The sequence below is a fragment of the Ylistrum balloti genome, unplaced genomic scaffold (genome assembly GCF_031769215.1).
Source record: "Ylistrum balloti isolate Yb309-2 unplaced genomic scaffold, AGI_CSIRO_Ybal_v1 Utg371830, whole genome shotgun sequence".
NCBI lineage: Eukaryota > Metazoa > Mollusca > Bivalvia > Pectinida > Pectinidae > Ylistrum > Ylistrum balloti.
Window position 1 is genome coordinate 343,941 of NW_026782909.1, and position 21,231 is coordinate 365,171.

Here is a 21,231-nt window from a genome sequence, read left to right on the forward strand (position 1 = left end):
ATCTCTGCTTTAAGTTCCTCTCCTCTCTGTTGGACTACACCTATCAACTCCTGATAGTGTTTTCGATTCTGTTCAAGTTTACCTTCAGCAAATTTTAATTCTTTTAAGATTTTTGGAATCTCAAATTTCTCAGCTTTCACTATGTAGTGCTCTATCAGTTTTTTCCAGACAAAGTCAGGAGTGTTTTTGAGCTTGACCAGAGTGTGGCCTTGGTGTGTGGAGGTCACACACTCGGGACATGCAAGGCTGCCATCACAATCAGTACAGCTGTAGCACAGTTCCTCATGTGGATGGTGCTGACATAGGGACACAGTCTCCTGTCCTGGGTTCAGGGGTTTCTTTATAGACATGTTGTGTGAGGAAAGTTAGATCTCAATAGTTACTCCTATCACATCGTCTCTTGGTATAATCTGTAAATATAAAATGGATGTGCTTTTGTATGAAGGCATTGTTATTAGTTCACCTGCCCAAAGTTCAGGTGAACTTATGCAGTGGTTTTCGCCGTTCATCTGTCCCTTCAAACAATAACCAAAAGGCCTTGGGTACTAATATTGGGCCTGTAGCACACTAGAATGAAGGGCTACCAAGTTTATTCAAATGAAAAACTCTGACCCACTTTCTGGAATGGGATTTTAAAGTTTGCAGAAATTGACTTAAGAAATGGCCAAAATGATATTGTTACATGCAGGATTTTTAGATGGAAAAAAAGAACAACATTATCAGTAAATTGTCAGTAATTTTAAAGATTTCACAGTGCATGTTGTTATTTACATTACAAACAAAGGAAGATTTATGATGTTGTGCATCTCTATGTTGGCTGGCATATATAACAAAAATATTTAATACACAAATTTTCTTTATATCCAGCTTATTGCCTCATAACATAAAGTTCATCATATGAATTTGGTGGTCATTAGTCAAAGTTGAAATAAAAAGCATACTGTGTATTTCATGAGTACATCAACAAAGTTAGTTCATATCAGTAGGAGTATAGTATACGGCATATCCTGTATCACATGTACATTAATAGTCATCACTTTATCTCAAAATATCACCTTTTGTTGTTTTGATGATTTCAATTATTTGTTCATAACAATGCATTTGCATATCTAAAATGATTCTTTCCATAGAAAAACTTAAAATGTAGTGATTTACATATTACTTTGAGTATGAAATACACAACTGATAAGTGTGAGCTTTAATTGATCTTTTCATCACAGGATATTGTCTTGATACAAATTAGTACCATTCAAGTTTTTGACTTTGTTGTACTGTACCTTTCATCTTTATGTAAAAGTGCAGAGTGACTAGTTTAATCCTACATCACAGATCTTTTCCAGATTAGAAGTTTTACATATCGTCCTTGTGTGAGACAACATCAGCCATAGACTGAAGCTCTGTAGGTTTGATTTAAATGTCCACACAATGTCTCGTTTACTATGTGGTGTGGAGGAGTGTGTTGTCTTGTGCCTGCTGACCAGCTCTCTGTTATAGATACCTCAGTTGTCCATGGTGGTCACGAAGCGTGACAATTACACAATGACAGCTCTCTATCACTGATAATCCAATATACCTATAGAGGCCTTTGTATGTCTGTCACACTCCATAAGCTCTTGTCAGTAATATTTAATCTACCATGTAATTGTATCAATCTGCTTTATAGTACATACAAATAAAATATTAATATTGTAGATCTGTTGTGAATTGTTCAAATGATAATTGTTTTGATTGTTTTAATATAAAGACACCTGCTAGACATTTCTGCAGACATATTTTGTGGCTTGAAATGTTGTTGGTTATCAATATTCTAGTTATTTAGACCTATAGCTATCACAACCATGATATAATTGGTTAATGGCCTGTCTTACATGCTTCTTGATATATGAATCAGTACTTGTGGTACTGTTTCTGAGATGTTATATAAATCAATACTTGTGGTATTGTTTCTGAGATGATATATAAATCAGTACTTGTGGTATTGTTTCTGAGATGATATATAAATCAGTACTTGTGGTATTGTTTCTGAGATGATATATGAATCAGTACTTGTGGTACTGTTTCTGAGATGATATATGAATCAGTACTTGTGGTACTGTTTCTGAGATGTTATATAAATCAGTACTTGTGGTACTGTTTCTGAGATGATATATAAATCAGTACTTGTGGTACTGTTTCTGAGATGATATATAAATCAGTACTTGTGGTACTGTTTCTGAGATAATATATAAATCAGTACTTGTGGTACTGTTTCTGAGATGATATATGAATCAGTACTTGTGGTACTGTTTCTGAGATGTTATATAAATCAGTACTTGTGGTACTGTTTCTGAGATGATATATAAATCAATACTTGTGGGATTGTTTCTGAGATGATATATAAATCAATACTTGTGGGATTGTTTCTGAGATGATATATAAATCAGTACTTGTGGTACTGTTTCTGAGATGATATATAAATCAATACTTGTGGGATTGTTTCTGAGATGATATATAAATCAGTACTTGTGGTATTGTTTCTGAGATGAACTTGTGAATAATTCATATGCTTATAATTAATTATTGATTTTAGAGATGCCTTTGAAACAATCATATCAATCACATATTTAAGTATACATGCTTAAAAATCTTCAGGCAATGTCTTGACCCCATTGGGTCTTGTAATAGGCCCACTTACTAGCTTTGAGTCAGAAGTAATATGTTGACCCCTTGGGACCTGTGTTAAGCCTTCCCTGTAAATTTGAGTCATAGGTAATGTGTTGATGCCCTGTGGTCCTGTAATAAGCCCTCCCCCTAACTTTGTGTCAGAGGAAAATATTGATCCCCTGGGGTTCTTTAATAACCCCATTCACTAACTTTGTGTCATTGGTAACATATTGACCCCATTGGGTCCTGTAATAACCCCACACACTAAATTTAAATCAGAGGTAACATGTTGACCCCCTGGGGTCCTGTAATAACCCCACACACTTAATTTAAATCAGAGGTAACATGTTGACCCCCTGGGGTCCTGTAATAACCCCACACACTAAATTTAAATCAGAGGTATCATGTTGACCCCCTGGGGTCCTGTAATAACCCCACACACTTAATTTAAGTCAGAGGTAACATGTTGACCCCCTGGGGTCCTGTAATAACCCCACACACTTAATTTAAGTCAGAGGTAACATGTTGACCCCCTGGGGTCCTGTAATAACCCCCACACACTTAATTTAAGTCAGAGGTAACATGTTGACCCCCTGGGATCCTGTAATAACCCCACACACTAAATTTAAGTCAGAGGTAACATGTTGAACCCCTGGGGTTCTGTAATAACCCCACACACTAAATTTAAGTCAGAGGTAACTTGTTGACCCCCTGGGGTCCTGTAATAACCCCACACACTTAATTTAAGTCAGAGGTAACATGTTGACCCCCTGGGGTCCTGTAATAACCCCCACACACTTAATTTAAGTCAGAGGTAACATGTTGACCCCCTGGGATCCTGTAATAACCCCACACACTAAATTTAAGTCAGAGGTAACATGTTGACCCCCTATATGTTTTCCTATATTATTATTAATTTGATTAAAAAACATTCCTTGGTACAGACTTTATTTATTTGACAATAATTGTTAAATAAGATATCCAACTAATCATTACAATAATTGTTAGATATCCAACTAATCATTACAATTATTGTTAGATATCCAACTAATCATTACAATAATTGTTAGATATCCAACTAATCACTACAATTATTGTTAGATATCCAACTAATCATTACAATTATTGTTAGATATCCAACTAATCATTACAATAATTGTTAGATATCCAACTAATCATTACAATTATTGTTAGATATCCAACTAATCACTACAATAATTGTTAGATATCCAACTAATCATTACAATAATTGTTAGATATCCAACTAATCACTACAATTATTGTTAGATATCCAACTAATCATTACAATAATTGTTAGATATCCAACTAATCACTACAATTATTGTTAGATATCCAACTAATCACTACAATTATTGTTAGATATCCAACTAATCATTACAATAATTGTTAGATATCCAACTAATCACTACAATTATTGTTAGATATCCAACTAATCATTACAATAATTGTTAGATATCCAACTAATCATTACAATAATTGTTAGATATCCAACTAATCATTACAATAATTGTTAGATATCCAACTAATCACTACAATAATTGTTAGATATCCAACTAATCACTACAATTATTGTTAGATATCCAACTAATCATTACAATAATTGTTAGATATCCAACTAATCACTACAATTATTGTTAGATATCCAACTAATCATTACAATAATTGTTAGATATCCAACTAATCATTACAATTATTGTTAGATATCCAACTAATCACTACAATTATTGTTAGATATCCAACTAATCACTACAATTATTGTTAGATATCCAACTAATCATTACAATAATTGTTAGATATCCAACTAATCATTACAATTATTGTTAGATATCCAACTAATCACTACAATTATTGTTAGATATCCAACTAATCACTACAATTATTGTTAGATATCCAACTAATCACTACAATTATTGTTAGATATCCAACTAATCACTACAATTATTGTTAGATATCCAACTAATCACTACAATTATTGTTAGATATCCAACTAATCACTACAATTATTGTTAGATATCCAACTAATCACTACAATTATTGTTAGATATCCAACTAATCACTACAATTATTGTTAGATATCCAACTAATCACTACAATTATTGTTAGATATCCAACTAATCACTACAATTATTGTTAGATATCCAACTAATCACTACAATTATTGTTAGATATCCAACTAATCACTACAATTATTGTTAGATATCCAACTAATCACTACAATTATTGTTAGTTATCCAACTAATCACTACAATTATTGTTAGATATCCAACTAATCACTACAATTATTGTTAGATATCCAACTAATCATTACAATAATTGTTAGATATCCAACTAATCATTACAATTATTGTTAGATATCCAACTAATCACTACAATTATTGTTAGATATCCAACTAATCACTACAATTATTGTTAGATATCCAACTAATCATTACAATAATTGTTAGATATCCAACTAATCATTACAATAATTGTTAGATATCCAACTAATCACTACAATTATTGTTAGATATCCAACTAATCACTACAATAATTGTTAGATATCCAACTAATCACTACAATTATTGTTAGATATCCAACTAATCACTACAATTATTGTTAGATATCCAACTAATCATTACAATAATTGTTAGATATCCAACTAATCATTACAATAATTGTTAGATATCCAACTAATCACTACAATTATTGTTAGATATCCAACTAATCATTACAATAATTGTTAGATATCCAACTAATCACTACAATTATTGTTAGATATCCAACTAATCACTACAATAATTGTTAGATATCCAACTAATCACTACAATTATTGTTAGATATCCAACTAATCATTACAATAATTGTTAGATATCCAACTAATCACTACAATTATTGTTAGATATCCAACTAATCACTACAATTATTGTTAGATATCCAACTAATCATTACAATAATTGTTAAATAAGATATCCAACTTATCACTATCTCTATTGTTTGTAGGATAGAAGTGTGTGAGGGTCTTGTTGTGGGAGGAAACCAAGGAAAAACATAATGGGTGGGAAGGTGACCCCATACTTTTTTAGTCCATTTGGGAAATTGAACCTTGGACATTTAGGTGTGCCGTGTGACCACCATTCCTTATTTTAAGAATTGTTGTTTTTAAGTAAATATATACATGTTTTTGAGCTCACGAAATTAAACATTTGATATAGTTCTTGATAGCGTTGATTTGAAATTATTTCATCACTAAATGCAGCATTTTCAGTACAAAGGTATGTGCTTAGGATCACTGTATAATTGAAATATTTATAATGAGAACAGTTGTAGAAGGAGAACCGAGATAACTTACGTCTGATTGATCTTTGAGATTGTAATTAGGAATGACTGTGACTAGAGGGGTTTGTAAGTGAAACGAAAATGTCTTAATGGATACAACTAAAGAAACGAAGTCATCAAAATGCCTGAATTTACAATAATTTTATAATGATATGGGGTCAATAGTGAACAATCATACATTGGCCTCACCATAGAAATAGTGGATTTTCCTGTTGTATCACTAGTGGTAGACGTTATTGTGTATAGAGAAACTGTAGTCTGATCAATATTACTGTGATGAATCTATTATATAGTTCACAAGCAAATCAGTGGATTTGACATTATTTTTCCTTAGTTTTGATTTAGCTGAGAATAACCTTGTAAGGTCAGGTCAATAGGTTGTAATCCATGATAAAATTTACAGTTTGTATTATTAATTGAAATGTGGACTAATAGATAGTGTCTTACTGAAAGTCAGGGGCTGGAGTCATTACAGAATACTGTATTATGGAGAGGATAGATTATAAGTTTTTCAACTTGTGGCTGATCCCATTTTTGTGTTTGCAAATAAAACATGTTTAAATCAATTGGAATAGCATTTGGGATGCTACTGATCAGCAAAGAGATGGGCTTATTATCATACATGTGCTCATTGCGGGTTGAATACATTGTTCTACATGTATTCCTTAATAGAATAGTAAAACGTGACTGTGGTCAAATTTAGTAGGTGGGAACATTTATGGGTTTGAGGTGTTGGGACTAAGTTTTGGTGAGCCCACTGTGTTATACAATTTCTAGTATATTTAGCTCCTTTGTAATGACCTAGGTAATGACAATAAATAATAGGTATGTTTAGAAGCAGTAAACATTGATTATCCTGTCTTTCCTTACAGCTGGCAGTGATTACAGCATCAGGTAGTGAGGATAGTGTGTCAACAGCAGTGTATCTGGCCATCCTTAAAGGCCTAGAGCGCCTCCTACTCACAGATGTTCTCTCAAAACAGGATGCTGAGGCCATTATCAAACTCGGGGTTGACAGGTAGGGTATTGGAAGGCTGGTTATATATAATGAATATAAACAAGTCTATATTTGTGTAATAAAAAGTTTGATGGCCTTCTTTATAGATCTGGATACCTTTTGAAAGATATTTTCTATGAATTACAGTCATTTATTTGTATTTTTTATAGATTGTGCTTGCCTAGTCCACAGAGGTCATTGGCAGCTCTTGGTCTGATGTTTACTTGTATGTACTCAGGTAAGTCAGACCTTCATCTTGTGGTAACCTGTATGAACTCAGATAAGTCCAGTCTTCGTCTCATGTTCATTTGTATGTACTCAGATAAGTCCAGTCTTCGTCTCATGTTCATTTGTATGTACTCAGGTGAATCCTGTCATTCTCTCATATTTACATGTATGTTCTCAGGTAAATCCTATGTTGGTCTCATGTTTACCTACATTACCTACATGTACTCAGATAAGTCCTCTGTTGGTCTCATATTTACCTGCATGTACTCAGATAAGTCCTCTGTTGGTCTCATGTTTACCTGTATGTACTCAGGTAAATCCTATGTTGGTCTCATGTTTACCTGTATGTACTCAGGTAAATCCTATGTTGGTCTCATGTTTACCTGTATGTACTCAGGTAAATCCTATGTTGGTCTCATGTTTACCTGTATGTACTCAGGTAAATTCTCTGTTGGTCTCATGTTTACCTGTATGATCCAGATAAGTCCTGTCCTTTTTCCCACGTTCAACTACCGGTATATGTACTTAGATATGTCTTGACTTTGTCCCATGTTTACATGTATGCACGAAGGTAAATTCTCTGGTGGTCACATGTTTACCTGTATTTTCTCAGATTTGTCCTCTGCTGTGTCACATGTTTACCTGCATATAAAATTCAATGAAAACTATGCAGTGGAAATGGTAAACAGGACTTGTTTTACTTTGTGTACAGGTAAACAATATGACCAGTACAGCCCATCCCCACGTGATGCAGAGCCCGGTACTACAGCTTACGACTTTGAAGTGGTGTACCAAGACCCTGAGTCACTCATTCTTGCCATGGAGCGAGTCACTGTTCTCTTTGACAGGTAAGATGAGTTATTGTAGAAACAGATCTTGTACTAATGTGTCACAGGTAAACTAAAGCCTGTTAGATACTCAGCACTTGCCAAAGATTGAATTTCTCTGCTAATTTACTTCTATAAAAGCTTCCAGTGCTTTTGATAAAGGGATTGAAATATATGCTATTGTCTGTTTAAAAATTATATTGTTTATAGCTTTATATGTATATGCGCTATATTCTTTTTCTGATTATGTTTTGTAATGCTACAGCAGTTGTCTTTATCTAACCAACAGACAGATTCCCCATATTTATAAGCCCACCATCAGATGGTGGGCTATTCAAATCGCCCTGCGTCCCTGGTCCGTCCGTCCGTCCGTTCGTCCGTAAACAATTCTTGTTACCGCTATTTATGGAAAAGTACCAGATGGATCTTTCTCAGATTTCATATGCAGGTTCCCCTTGGTCCCTAGTTGTGCATTGTACCTTTTTTGGACTAATTTGAATTCAAGATGGCCGACAGGCAGCCATCTTGGAGTTTGAAAGTAAAAGTTTGTTAACGCTATTTCTGGGAAAGTACTGGATGGATCTTTCTCAAATTTCATAGGGAGCTTCCCCTTGGTCCCTAGTTGTGCAGTGTACTGACTGATTCGAATTCAAGATGGCTGACAGGTAGCCATCTTGGATTTTGAGAGTAAAATCTTGTTACCGCTATTTCTGAGGAAGTACTGGATGGATCCTTCTGATATTTCATAGTTATTGGTTTCCCTTGGTCCCTAGTTGTGCATTGTACCTTTTTTGGACTGATTTGAAATCAAGGTGGCCCACAGGCAGCCTTCTTGGATGTCGACAGTAATACAAAACAAGCATATTTTCTTCGATATTCTATCATATTGATTCAAGACCATGTCCATTATCCACCTGTAACTGACTGATATCTAATAATACTTTGGGATCTTTTTCAAATGATATTTGCTAATAGGTGCTTAATAAAAATATCTTGTGCCATCATTGAGTACATTCAATGAAGACCAGTTCATGAACATTTACAACACCTGTAACAAAAAAAAAATCAACAAATCTTCAAGAACTGAAAACAGATCCTCAAATGGTGGGCGCCAAGATCCCTCTGGGATCTCTTGTATTGAGTAAAACTTTGTATCTGTCTTCCAGGATACCATATTAGAAAAATGTCATTTTGGCTGCAATATTGTAATAAGAAGTGAAAAAATGATAAACGTTTCTGTTTGTAGAATTTCCTCTTTGAATGATATTTGTATTGTAGGATTAAAAAAGGCTACCCTTATGAGGCACGTGTGATATCACGAGTACTGCCAACATTCCTGGCTGACTTTTTTCCACCTCAGGATGTGATGAACAAGGTCATTGGGGAGTTCATTTCCTCACAGCAGCCATACCCACAGGTTGTTGCTAAGGTTGTGTTCCAGGTAAGTCTGATAGTTCTGATGATATAGGTATAAGGAATAGGCAGTCATGTTCTTGTTGGTTCAGTTACCAACACCAGGTATATTTGTTGTTTATGTTGTACAAGTATACAAATTCTATTATAATTTACATTTAAATTACTTCTTCTCATGACCCAAAAGACCTAGAGGCATGATATATAGCTGATATGGTCATAGGATGAAGACATTGGGATGAGAAACATTAAGTATTGCCCAGTGTATAAGACATTGGGATGAGAAACATTAAGTATTGCCCAGTGTATAAGACATTGGGATGAGGAACATTAAATATTGTCCAGTGTATTTGTCAGTGGGATGAGGAACATTAAGTATTGCCCAGTGTATTTGTCAGTGGGATGAGAAACATTAAGTATTGCCCAGTGTATAAGACATTGGGATGAGGAACATTAAGTATTGCCCAGTGTATAAGACATTGGGATGAGAAACATTAAGTATTGCCCAGTGTATTTGTCAGTGGGATGAGGAACATTAAGTATTGCCCAGTGTATAAGACATTGGGATGAGGAACATTAAGTATTGCCCAGTGTATTTGTCAGTGGGATGAGAAACATTAAGTATTGCCCAGTGTATTTGTCAGTGGGATGAGGAACATTAAGTATTGCCCAGTGTATAAGACATTGGGATGAGGAACATTAAGTATTGCCCAGTATATTTGTCAGTGGGATGAGAAACATTAAGTATTGCCCAGTGTATAAGACATTGGGATGAGGAACATTAAGTATTGCCCAGTGTATAAGACATTGGGATGAGAAACATTAAGTATTGCCCAGTGTATTTGTCAGTGGGATGAGGAACATTAAGTATTGCCCAGTGTATAAGACATTGGGATGAGGAACATTAAGTATTGCCCAGTGTATTTGTCAGTGGGATGAGAAACATTAAGTATTGCCCAGTGTATAAGACATTGGGATGAGGAACATTAAATATTGTCCAGTGTATTTGTCAGTGGGATGAGGAACATTAAGTATTGCCCAGTGTATTTGTCAGTGGGATGAGGAACATTAAGTATTGCCCAGTGTATTTGTCAGTGGGATGAGAAACATTAAGTATTGCCCAGTGTATAAGACATTGGGATGAGGAACATTAAGTATTGCCCAGTGTATAAGACATTGGGATGAGAAACATTAAGTATTGCCCAGTGTATTTGTCAGTGGGATGAGGAACATTAAGTATTGCCCAGTGTATAAGACATTGGGATGAGGAACATTAAGTATTGCCCAGTGTATTTGTCAGTGGGATGAGAAACATTAAGTATTGCCCAGTGTATAAGACATTGGGATGAGGAACATTAAGTATTGCCCAGTGTATTTGTCAGTGGGATGAGAAACATTAAGTATTGCCCAGTGTGTTTGTCAGTGGGATGAGGAACATTAAGTATTGCCCAGTGTATAAGACATTGGGATGAGAAACATTAAGTATTGCCCAGTGTATTTGTCAGTGGGATGAGGAACATTACGTATTGCCCAGTGTATAAGACATTGGGATGAGAAACATTAAATATTGTCCAGTGTATTTGTCAGTGGGATGAGGAACATTAAGTATTGCCCAGTGTATTTGTCAGTGGGATGAGAAACATTAAGTATTGCCCAGTGTATTTGTCAGTGGGATGAGGAACATTAAGTATTGCCCAGTGTATAAGACATTGGGATGAGGAACATTAAGTATTGCCCAGTGTATTTGTCATGGGATGAGGAACATTAAGTATTGCCCAGTGGTCAGTGGGATGAGGAACATTAAGTATTGCCCAGTGTATGCCCAGTGTATGACATTGGGATGAGAAACATTAAGTATTGTGTATAAGACATTGGGATGAGGAACATTAAGTATTGCCCAGTGTATAAGACATTGGGATGAGGAACATTAAGTATTGCCCAGTGTATTTGTCAGTGGGATGAGAAACATTAAGTATTGCCCAGTGTATAAGACATTGGGATGAGAAACATTAAGTATTGCCCAGTGTATTTGTCAGTGGGATGAGGAACATTAAGTATTGCCCAGTGTATTTGTCAGTGGGATGAGGAACATTAAGTATTGCCCAGGAACATTAAGTATTGCCCAGTGTATTTGTCAGTGGGATGAGGAACATTAAGTATTGCCCAGTGTATTTGTATGAGAAACATTAAGTATTGCCCAGTGTATTTGTCAGTGGGATGAGAAACATTAAGTATTGCCCAGTGTATAAGACATTGGGATGAGAAACATTAAGTATTGCCCAGTGTATAAGACATTAGGATGAGAAACATTAAGTATTGCCCAGTGTGTTTGTCAGTGGGATGAGGAACATTACGTATTGCCCAGTGTATAAGACATTGGGATGAGAAACATTAAGTATTGCCCAGTGTATTTGTCAGTGGGATGAGGAACATTACGTATTGCCCAGTGTATAAGACATTGGGATGAGAAACATTAAGTATTGCCCAGTGTATAAGACATTGGGATGAGGAACATTAAGTATTATTGCCCAGACATTGGGATGAAACATTAAGTATTGCCCAGTGTCAGTGGGATGAGGAACATTAAGTATTGCCCAGTGTATAAGACATGGGATGAGAACATTAAGTATTGCCCAGTGTATAAGACATTGGGAGTGGGATGAGGAACATTAAGTATTGCCCAGTGTATAAGACAGAAACATTAAGTATTGCCCAGTGTATTTGTCAGTGGGATGAGGAACATTACGTATTGCCCAGTGTATTTGTCAGTGGGATGAGGAACATTAAGTATTGCCCAGTGTATAAGACATTGGGATGAGAAACATTAAGTATTGCCCAGTGTATAAGACATTGGGATGAGAAACATTAAGTATTGCCCAGTGTATTTGTCAGTGGGATGAGAAACATTAAGTATTGATTGCCCAGTGTAATATTGCCCAGTGTATAAGACATTGGGATGATGAGGAACATTAAGTATTGCCCAGTGTATAAGACATTGGGATGAGAAACATTAAGTATTGCCCAGTGTATAAGACATTGGGATGAGTAACATTAAGTATTGCCCAGTGTATAAGACATTGGGATGAGAAACATTAAGTATTGCCCAGTGTATAAGACATTGGGATGAGAAACATTAAGTATTGCCCAGTGTATAAGACATTGGGATGAGAAACATTAAGTAAACATTGAGAAAATTAAGTATTGCCCAGTGTATAAGACATTGGGATGAGAAACATTAAGTATTGCCCAGTGTATAAGACATTGGGATGAGAAACATTAAGTATTGCCCAGTGTATAAGACATTGGGATGAGAAACATTAAGTATTGCCCAGTGTATTTGTCAGTGGGATGAGAAACATTAAGTATTGCCCAGTGTATAAGACATTGGGATGAGAAACATTAAGTATTGCCCAGTGTATTTGTCAGTGGGATGAGGAACATTAAGTATTGCCCAGTGTATAAGACATTGGGATGAAAACATTAAGTATTGCCCAGTGTATTTGTCAGTGGGATGAGGAACATTAAATATTGTCCAGTGTATAAGACATTGGGATGAGAAACATTAAGTATTGCCCAGTGTATAAGACATTGGGATGAGAAACATTAAGTATTGCCCAGTGTATTTGTCAGTGGGATGAGGAACATTAAGTATTGCCCAGTGTATAAGACATTGGGATGAGAAACATTAAGTATTGCCCAGTGTATTTGTCAGTGGGATGAGAAACATTAAGTATTGCCCAGTGTATAAGACATTGGGATGAGAAACATTAAGTATTGCCCAGTGTATTTGTCAGTGGGATGAGGAACATTAAGTATTGCCCAGTGTATAAGACATTGGGATGAGAAACATTAAGTATTGCCCAGTGTATTTGTCAGTGGGATGAGAAACATTAAGTATTGCCCAGTGTATAAGACATTGGGATGAGAAACATTAAGTATTGCCCAGTGTATAAGACATTAGGATGAGAAACATTAAGTATTGCCCAGTGTATTTGTCAGTGGGATGAGAAACATTAAGTATTGCCCAGTGTATAAGACATTGGGATGAGAAACATTAAGTATTGCCCAGTGTATTTGTCAGTGGGATGAGGAACATTAAGTATTGCCCAGTGTATAAGACATTGGGATGAGAAACATTAAGTATTGCCCAGTGTATTTGTCAGTGGGATGAGGAACATTAAGTATTGCCCAGTGTATAAGACATTGGGATGAGAAACATTAAATATTGCCCAGTGTATAAGACATTGGGATGAGAAACATTAAGTATTGCCCAGTGTATTTGTCAGTGGGATGAGAAACATTAAGTATTGCCCAGTGTATAAGACATTGGGATGAGAAACATTAAGTATTGCCCAGTGTATTTGTCAGTGGGATGAGGAACATTAAGTATTGCCCAGTGTATAAGACATTGGGATGAGAAACATTAAATATTGCCCAGTGTATAAGACATTGGGATGAGAAACATTAAGTATTGTCCAGTGTATAAGACATTGGGATGAGAAACATTAAGTATTGCCCAGTGTATAAGACATTGGGATGAGGAACATTAAGTATTGCCCAGTGTATAAGACATTGGGATGAGAAACATTAAGTATTGCCCAGTGTATAAGACATTGGGATGAGAAACATTAAGTATTGCCCAGTGTATAAGACATTGGGATGAGAAACATTAAGTATTGCCCAGTGTATAAGACATTGGGATGAGAAACATTAAGTATTGCCCAGTGTATTTGTCAGTGGGATGAGGAACATTAAATATTGTCCAGTGTATAAGACATTGGGATGAGAAACATTAAGTATTGCCCAGTGTATAAGACATTAGGATGAGAAACATTAAGTATTGCCCAGTGTATTTGTCAGTGGGATGAGAAACATTAAGTATTGCCCAGTGTATAAGACATTGGGATGAGAAACATTAAGTATTGCCCAGTGTATTTGTCAGTGGGATGAGGAACATTAAGTATTGCCCAGTGTATAAGACATTGGGATGAGAAACATTAAATATTGCCCAGTGTATAAGACATTGGGATGAGAAACATTAAATATTGCCCAGTGTATAAGACATTGGGATGAGAAACATTAAGTATTGCCCAGTGTATAAGACATTGGGATGAGAAACATTAAGTATTGCTCAGAGACTTGTGTGTAGATTTGTATATGTACTTTTATTATCCAATGACAGATCTCAGTTATCTATTGTGTTCTTTTATTATCAGGTGTTTGCCAATCTCCACCAACAGAAGCAGCAAGCATTAGTAAGGGACTGGGTGATGCTATCTCTATCCAACTTTACACAGCGCACACCTATTGCCATGGCAATGTGGAGTCTCACTTGTTTCTTTATCAGTGCCTCAGTCAATCCCTGGCTGCGAGCCCTGTATCCTTTCTGTGGCATGTCTGCATTTAGTCTATCATTGTGGTATTTAATAGTGAATATTATCTGTTTTATGTTAAGTAGTGTATAGAATTATATCAAATACTGTAACACAGTAAGTAATTTAATTAATACAGTAAGTTTTATACATACCTGGTAACTACTAACTAGCCTGTCCCTGGTATTAAATACTGTAATATTATAGTGATATGATGAACACAGTAAATTTTATATATAACTTCTAACTAGCCTGTCCCTGGTCATAATACTGTTAGTGATGTACTGAACACAGTAAATTTTATATATAACTTCTAACTAGCCTGTCCCTGGTCATAATACTGTTAGTGATGTACTGAACACAGTAAATTTTATACTTAACGTCTAACTAGCCTGTCCCTGGTATTAAATACTGTAATATTATAGTGATATGATGAACACAGTAAATTTTATACTTAACGTCTAACTAGCCTGTCCCTGGTCATAATACTGTTAGTGATGTACTGAACACAGTAAATTTTATATATAACTTCTAACTAGCCTGTCCCTGGTCATAATACTGTTAGTGATGTACTGAACACAGTAAATTTTATATATAACTTCTAACTAGCCTGTCCCTGGTCATAATACTGTTAGTGATGTACTGAACACAGTAAATTTTATATATAACTTCTAACTAGCCTGTCCCTGGTCATAATAATATTAGTGATGTACTGAACACAGTAAATTTTATACATAACGTCTAACTAGCCTGTCCCTGGTATTAACTACTGTCTCAGTAATGTACAATGTAGTGTTGAATTCAAAATTTCCCTGTCTGATAGTGATTTTATAGGAGCATGTTTGTTTAGGCTATATCAAATAATCGATGGATAAAACACTTACCGTATTTCCATGTCAGATTGACTCTATGAAACATACTCAGTTGTTGTGACATTGAGCTTGACTGAACTTGCTCATCCAACTCCAGTTAAAATAGATGCTGTTAATTGAAGTTGAGATAACCAAGAAAATTGTTGAATTTCCCAGTGGAGTATCAATCCTTAACTTAATCAGCTTTAATCATGTAATAGGAAGGATGGGTCGAATGGATATTGTTGACCGTCGTCTGTTCTGCATCACGGCCATGGACTTCTACAACCAGCTGGTAGATGAGAGTCAGCGCCGGGCATTTACATCAACATTTATGGCAGTGTCCCAGCCAGGCATTGTGTACCAGGAACTGCTTCAACATATCAACAGTCTGCCCAAGTCTTAGAATTAACCTTTATCTAGTACATTTTAAAATACTGCGACATATCTAGAGTCCAGAGTCTTGGGAAGTGAGAGATGATGGTAGTGATATCTATGCCCTGGTGTTCTACATCTGGGGAAGCGAGAGGTGACAAAGTGGTATCTATGTCCTTATGCAGAGAGGTCATAGTCACCATGACACACTGCCAATGAGTCTAGCCATGATGCTTCAAAAAAGAATGGATGAAATTTGCTTCCTCATGTGATTACTTGGTAAACGATAAACCCATTGCTGCTTTAAGGCTTAAGGCTTGAAGCACCAAGTTTATTGTTGAAGGAATGTAGAACAGAATAGTTTCACTACCAAATGTTTTAGTACAAAGCCTGTATATCCTGCCTATAAGAAATCGTGCCAACAGGAATGTGTGATTTACCTGGAAATCTCTGTAATGGAGCACTTAGATATTATAAGTGTAAAAAGAAATTGTTGACATGTATAAGCTTGCTTTGTGAAAAATTCTTATTATATGGTGGTGAAGGAATGCCCTATAACCTCTGGATTATGGAATATATTCAGCCATCATAAGATTGCATAAAGTGTAGTTATATATCTTTATATATAAGTGATAAAACTATTACCTTTGTGTTCTTTATTGTTCAGACACCCAATCAGCACAGCTTATTCTTATGTGTGACCTCCTTATCTTCCAATCAGAAAAGCTTCTGTCTTAAAGATATTTATATATATATATGATGTGATGTATTTCTATAATTGATAGTAATGTGGATGGTATGTCTGTGGAAGGAATAGAGGATCGGGCTGCTGTAATATGTGAATCACCACAACAGTTCCTCAGCAAGGTCAAATGTAGGATGGGTTGTATGTGCAGTAATAATAGGAAGGTAAGACGGTAGGAAAACAAAAGGGAAATCTTCACATTCCTCTGTAGGAAACAAGATATGACTTATTCTCCATTCCCAATTATGAAAAATACGGGACTGTATTTAAATACTGTTTAAAACATTCCTTCAGGCTGTTTTATCTTTATAAGAGATTTAATCTGAAGTGATTGAAATAGTTGGATGGAAGGTTGAATAATCACAGGTGGTAATACAAGAAAAAAAGTGCTATTGTTTTGTATATTTCCTTGTATATTTATATATGTATATATGTCTCAAAGCTGTATCATGTGAAAATCTTAACATTACTGCTAATTTTCAGTATTCAGGCTTTTAGAAATACAACTGTTATAGCCAAATGTCATTATAGATTGAATGAAAGGAGTATGGTGATAAAGGTAAAATTGACCTAGAAGGTTGATGTTGAATTTGATTAAAAGTGTATTAATTAGCTAGAAATAAACTTGATTTAGGAGAGCTATTGTTAAACTATTAGTGTGATAAACTCTACTAAAAGATTCTAGTCTAGGTGAACCTGAACTTTATAAGCAATACATTACAGACAATGACTGCAATATGTCTTTTAAGTGTCATTACTCTTCATACCAAATATCATAGCTGATGAGGCTAATGCCAAGTATTTAATTAGCAGTAATAGTATAACTAGTGGTACATCTGTATAAACATTCAGAATACATAATATCTGTATGTGTATAGATAATGTAACAAGTGGGATGGATGTTAGTAGTAAAGGATGAATGTGTAAGGCAGATTATTGTTGAATATTTATGTTGTAACCAGTGTGTTTACAGGTTTGGTCCCTATATGTGATTTATATTGATATCAATGCAAACTTACCCGAAGCTGTTCACACTATGAAATGGTTGTACACAGGAAACAAAAAAAAATTAGTGGTAACTTTATCATGATATGACAGTTAGAATGATCTCGTGTTGTATTGTATGTTTGTTTGTGAATTTGTTTGTTTGTTATTTGACATTCCATATTGAGACTTTAGTGTTCATAAGCCTGCAAAAAACAAATTGGTGAAATTAAACTTCTCAAGGTTATGTCAGTGTGATTTAAACTTCTGAAGGCCATGTCAGTGTGATTTAAATTTATCTAGGTCATGTCATTGTGATTTAAACTTTTCAAGGTCATGTCAGTGTGAATTAAACTTCTCAAGGTCATGTCGTTGTAATTACAACTTCAAGGTTATGTCAATGTTATTTGGCCATTTCACCTCTCAAGGTCATGTCAGCGAGATCAATACTCTCAAGGTCATATCCTTGTAATAACACAGTGTTATTTCACCATTTCAGATTTCAAAGTCATGTCAGTATAATTGCTCTTCTCAAGGTCACACCAGTACGATCAGGTCACATATATAAATCTAAGCTGTAAAGGTCAAATTTGTACAGATGTGTTGAGATGTAATTTTCTGGTTTGGTTACATGCCAAGTGAAATATTAGTGTAAACTCTGTGGTTTCTATGAATGTTATTGATATATTGTAATGCTTTTTACTAGTAGTATTTATACAGTGATGTAGTCTGCAGACCTGTCGCTAGTATGTAGTGGTGACCTGTCACAGTATGGTAATGATAGGTTTGTATTTCTGCCACCCATACATGCCTGACTGTCTACTTTGGAGAAGTTGTGTTTCTTTTCTTTTGAAGTTCCTAGGGCTTACATTTACCCTATACATTTTTTTACCTCATAATTATATAAAAACAATAGCTTAGTTACAAAATTACCTGTGATGTGCTCAGTGTTCACATTCACTGAGTTGGTGTGCTGCATAAGTAGTGATGATACAATCAATTTACTGGAATTGAAAATCATCTTTGTTATATCAGGGTTATAACTATATCAAGAATAAATTAATGACCATGCAATGTGTTCTGTATTTCAGTATAGGTAGGAATTAAATTGTTTAGAGTTATGAATTTGTAGTATGGTGATGAAATACACTGAATGATGATGTTACTGTCATATAAGTAATTGCTGAAGCCATCTGTTGCTAAAATTACACTGTAAACTTGGCTATCATTTGTTATTTTCTACTCAAACTTCATTTACTAGTTCTCTATTAACTGCCTTAATATGAAAATTGATGAAAGGTGAGAAGTACATATGTACATGTGCACAGAATTTCATGAAAAAAAAAACTACAGATAAACAGCTTTATTAATGAGAGGTTTATTCATTGCTGTATCGCTAACCTCTTATCAAACAATATCTGGTCATGGCCTTCAAAATCATGGGCGACAGGGTGTTTTAAAGATTCATTAGGTAAAAAGATATCCTAATCTATTGTATAGGTATCATTTATGTTGGCATTGAAATTATGTTATATTTAAACATTTTTTTGACTTTATTAGATAAAAAAATTGAATAAAAACTTTTCAATATTGATCAAAGCTGAAGAAATATCAGACCATTCCTTTTTTCTCGTGATTTGAACAGATCAGTGTGTGGTCAGTGTCAGGTTCACATTTATGAAATCAGGTGAGTTGGGATACTGAGTTTGCAAATGTATAGAAGACTTATCAGCCCCAGGGTTTATGAGGATATTGGGATAGACTGGTCTAAGCTAGTTTGTGGAATGTGATATCATTTGGAACACCTTGGCTGATTCCTGCAGTCATCTTACCTTTGATGGAAGTGACTGGAAAGGGAGGGAGGTGTTCCAAAATGGGGTGATATAAAAGAGTTGTGAGAGGTTTATCAACCTTTGTCTGTGAGGCAATTCTTGGCAATAAGTCCTGGAGATAAAAACCTGTAAGTTAGGAGTAGCAAGTAGGTTAGTCCAGATTAGACTAGGTTGATTGGAGAAGTCCAAGGGTCCAGGACGGGTTAACTGTAAGAAGTATGTGACTAACACTCACTCAGATAACAGTACCTGTAGTTTTCCATCTCATTGATTTATCCTGTCTGAAGACATTGCCTCACTGACAAACATCAGTGTTTAGGTGACATGTTTTGTAGGTAAAGCTAGTGATCAGATTTATGAGGGTCACAGGTTAGGAGTTTGTAGGGATGAGAGGTTAGGTTAGTCTTCTAATCTATAGTCCTGTCAGAGGTAAGTGAGGGTTACAGATTAAACTAGTCTACTCCACAGGTATGTGGGGATGAGAGGTTAGGTTAGTCTTCTAATCTATAGTCCTGTCAGAGGTAAGTGAGGGTTACAGATTAAACTAGTCTACTCCAGGTATGTGGGGATGAAAGGTTAGGTTAGTCTTCTAATCTATAGTCCTGTCAGAGGTAAGTGAGGGTTACAGATTAAACTAGTCTACTCCAGGTTTATAGGGATGAAAGGTTAGGTAAGTCTTCTTATCTATAGTCCTGTCAGAGGTAAGTGAGGGTTGCAAATTAGACTAGTCTACTCCAAGTTTGTAGGGGTGAGAGGTTAGGTTAGTCTTCTTATCTATAGTCCTGTCAGAGGTAAGTGAGGGTTACAGGTTAGACTAGTCTACTCCAGGTTTGTAGGGATGGGAGGTTAGGTTAGTCTTCTTATCTATAATCCTGTCAGAGGTAAGTGAGGTTACAGGTTAGACTAGTCTACTCCAGGTTTGTGGGGATGAGAAGTTAAATTTGTCACCTTCATTTTTTATGTTACAGGTTATGCTTAGAATTTTGTGATTTTATAATTTAGTCTACTTTGACAGTTTTTGGGGATTGGAGTTTCCCCTGTCAGGTCCTATATGTCACTGATGATATAATGTGTTTTATAACTTGTAACACATTAACTGTGAGTTCCGTAGATCAGCACACTTCAATATATGTTCGTGTACTTCACCATATACCAGGCATGTGCTTGTGTTTTATGATGCTTGTAATGGCATTTCTATGTATGAATAAAATTCTTCAAAGATTTGTGTTATATTTTTTTGTCCTATATTGTTATTCAAAGTGTTAAACATCATATGATTGTTATAGAAACTGGAAACACCTGATTTTTCCACTGGAAAGACAAAGGATGCTTGATAACAATGGTTCCATGTGCTGGATGGTTGATTTTATAAGCCAGAGAATGCATTTAATTAGATAAAAATTTGTTATATTATCAATGAAGAGGAGAGACCTATATTTTAAGTTATATTTACAATGTTGAGGAGACACCAATGTTCTCTGTTATATTAACAATGTTGAGGAGAGACCAGTGTTCTCTGTTATATTTACAATGTTGAGCAGACACCAGTGTTCTCGGTTATATTTACAATGTTGAAGAGAGACCAATGTTCTCTGTTATATTAACAATGTTGAGGAGAGACCAATGTT

General features: G+C 35.2%; 1 protein-coding gene across 1 annotated transcript in view; it reads left to right on the top strand.

Moving 5' to 3' along the window:
* Nucleotides 1-20,799, top strand: part of LOC132563715 (huntingtin-like) — a 73,984-nt gene extending 53,185 nt beyond the window's left edge. The window contains exons 51-56 of the mRNA XM_060228466.1: nucleotides 6,852-6,997; nucleotides 7,147-7,214; nucleotides 7,917-8,052; nucleotides 9,310-9,472; nucleotides 14,661-14,821; nucleotides 15,872-20,799. Of these exons, the coding sequence (XP_060084449.1) occupies nucleotides 6,852-6,997; nucleotides 7,147-7,214; nucleotides 7,917-8,052; nucleotides 9,310-9,472; nucleotides 14,661-14,821; nucleotides 15,872-16,073 (876 nt within the window). The 3' untranslated portion in view covers nucleotides 16,074-20,799. The remainder of the gene's footprint in view (nucleotides 1-6,851; nucleotides 6,998-7,146; nucleotides 7,215-7,916; nucleotides 8,053-9,309; nucleotides 9,473-14,660; nucleotides 14,822-15,871) is intronic.
* The last annotated feature ends 432 nt before the right edge of the window (nucleotides 20,800-21,231 follow it).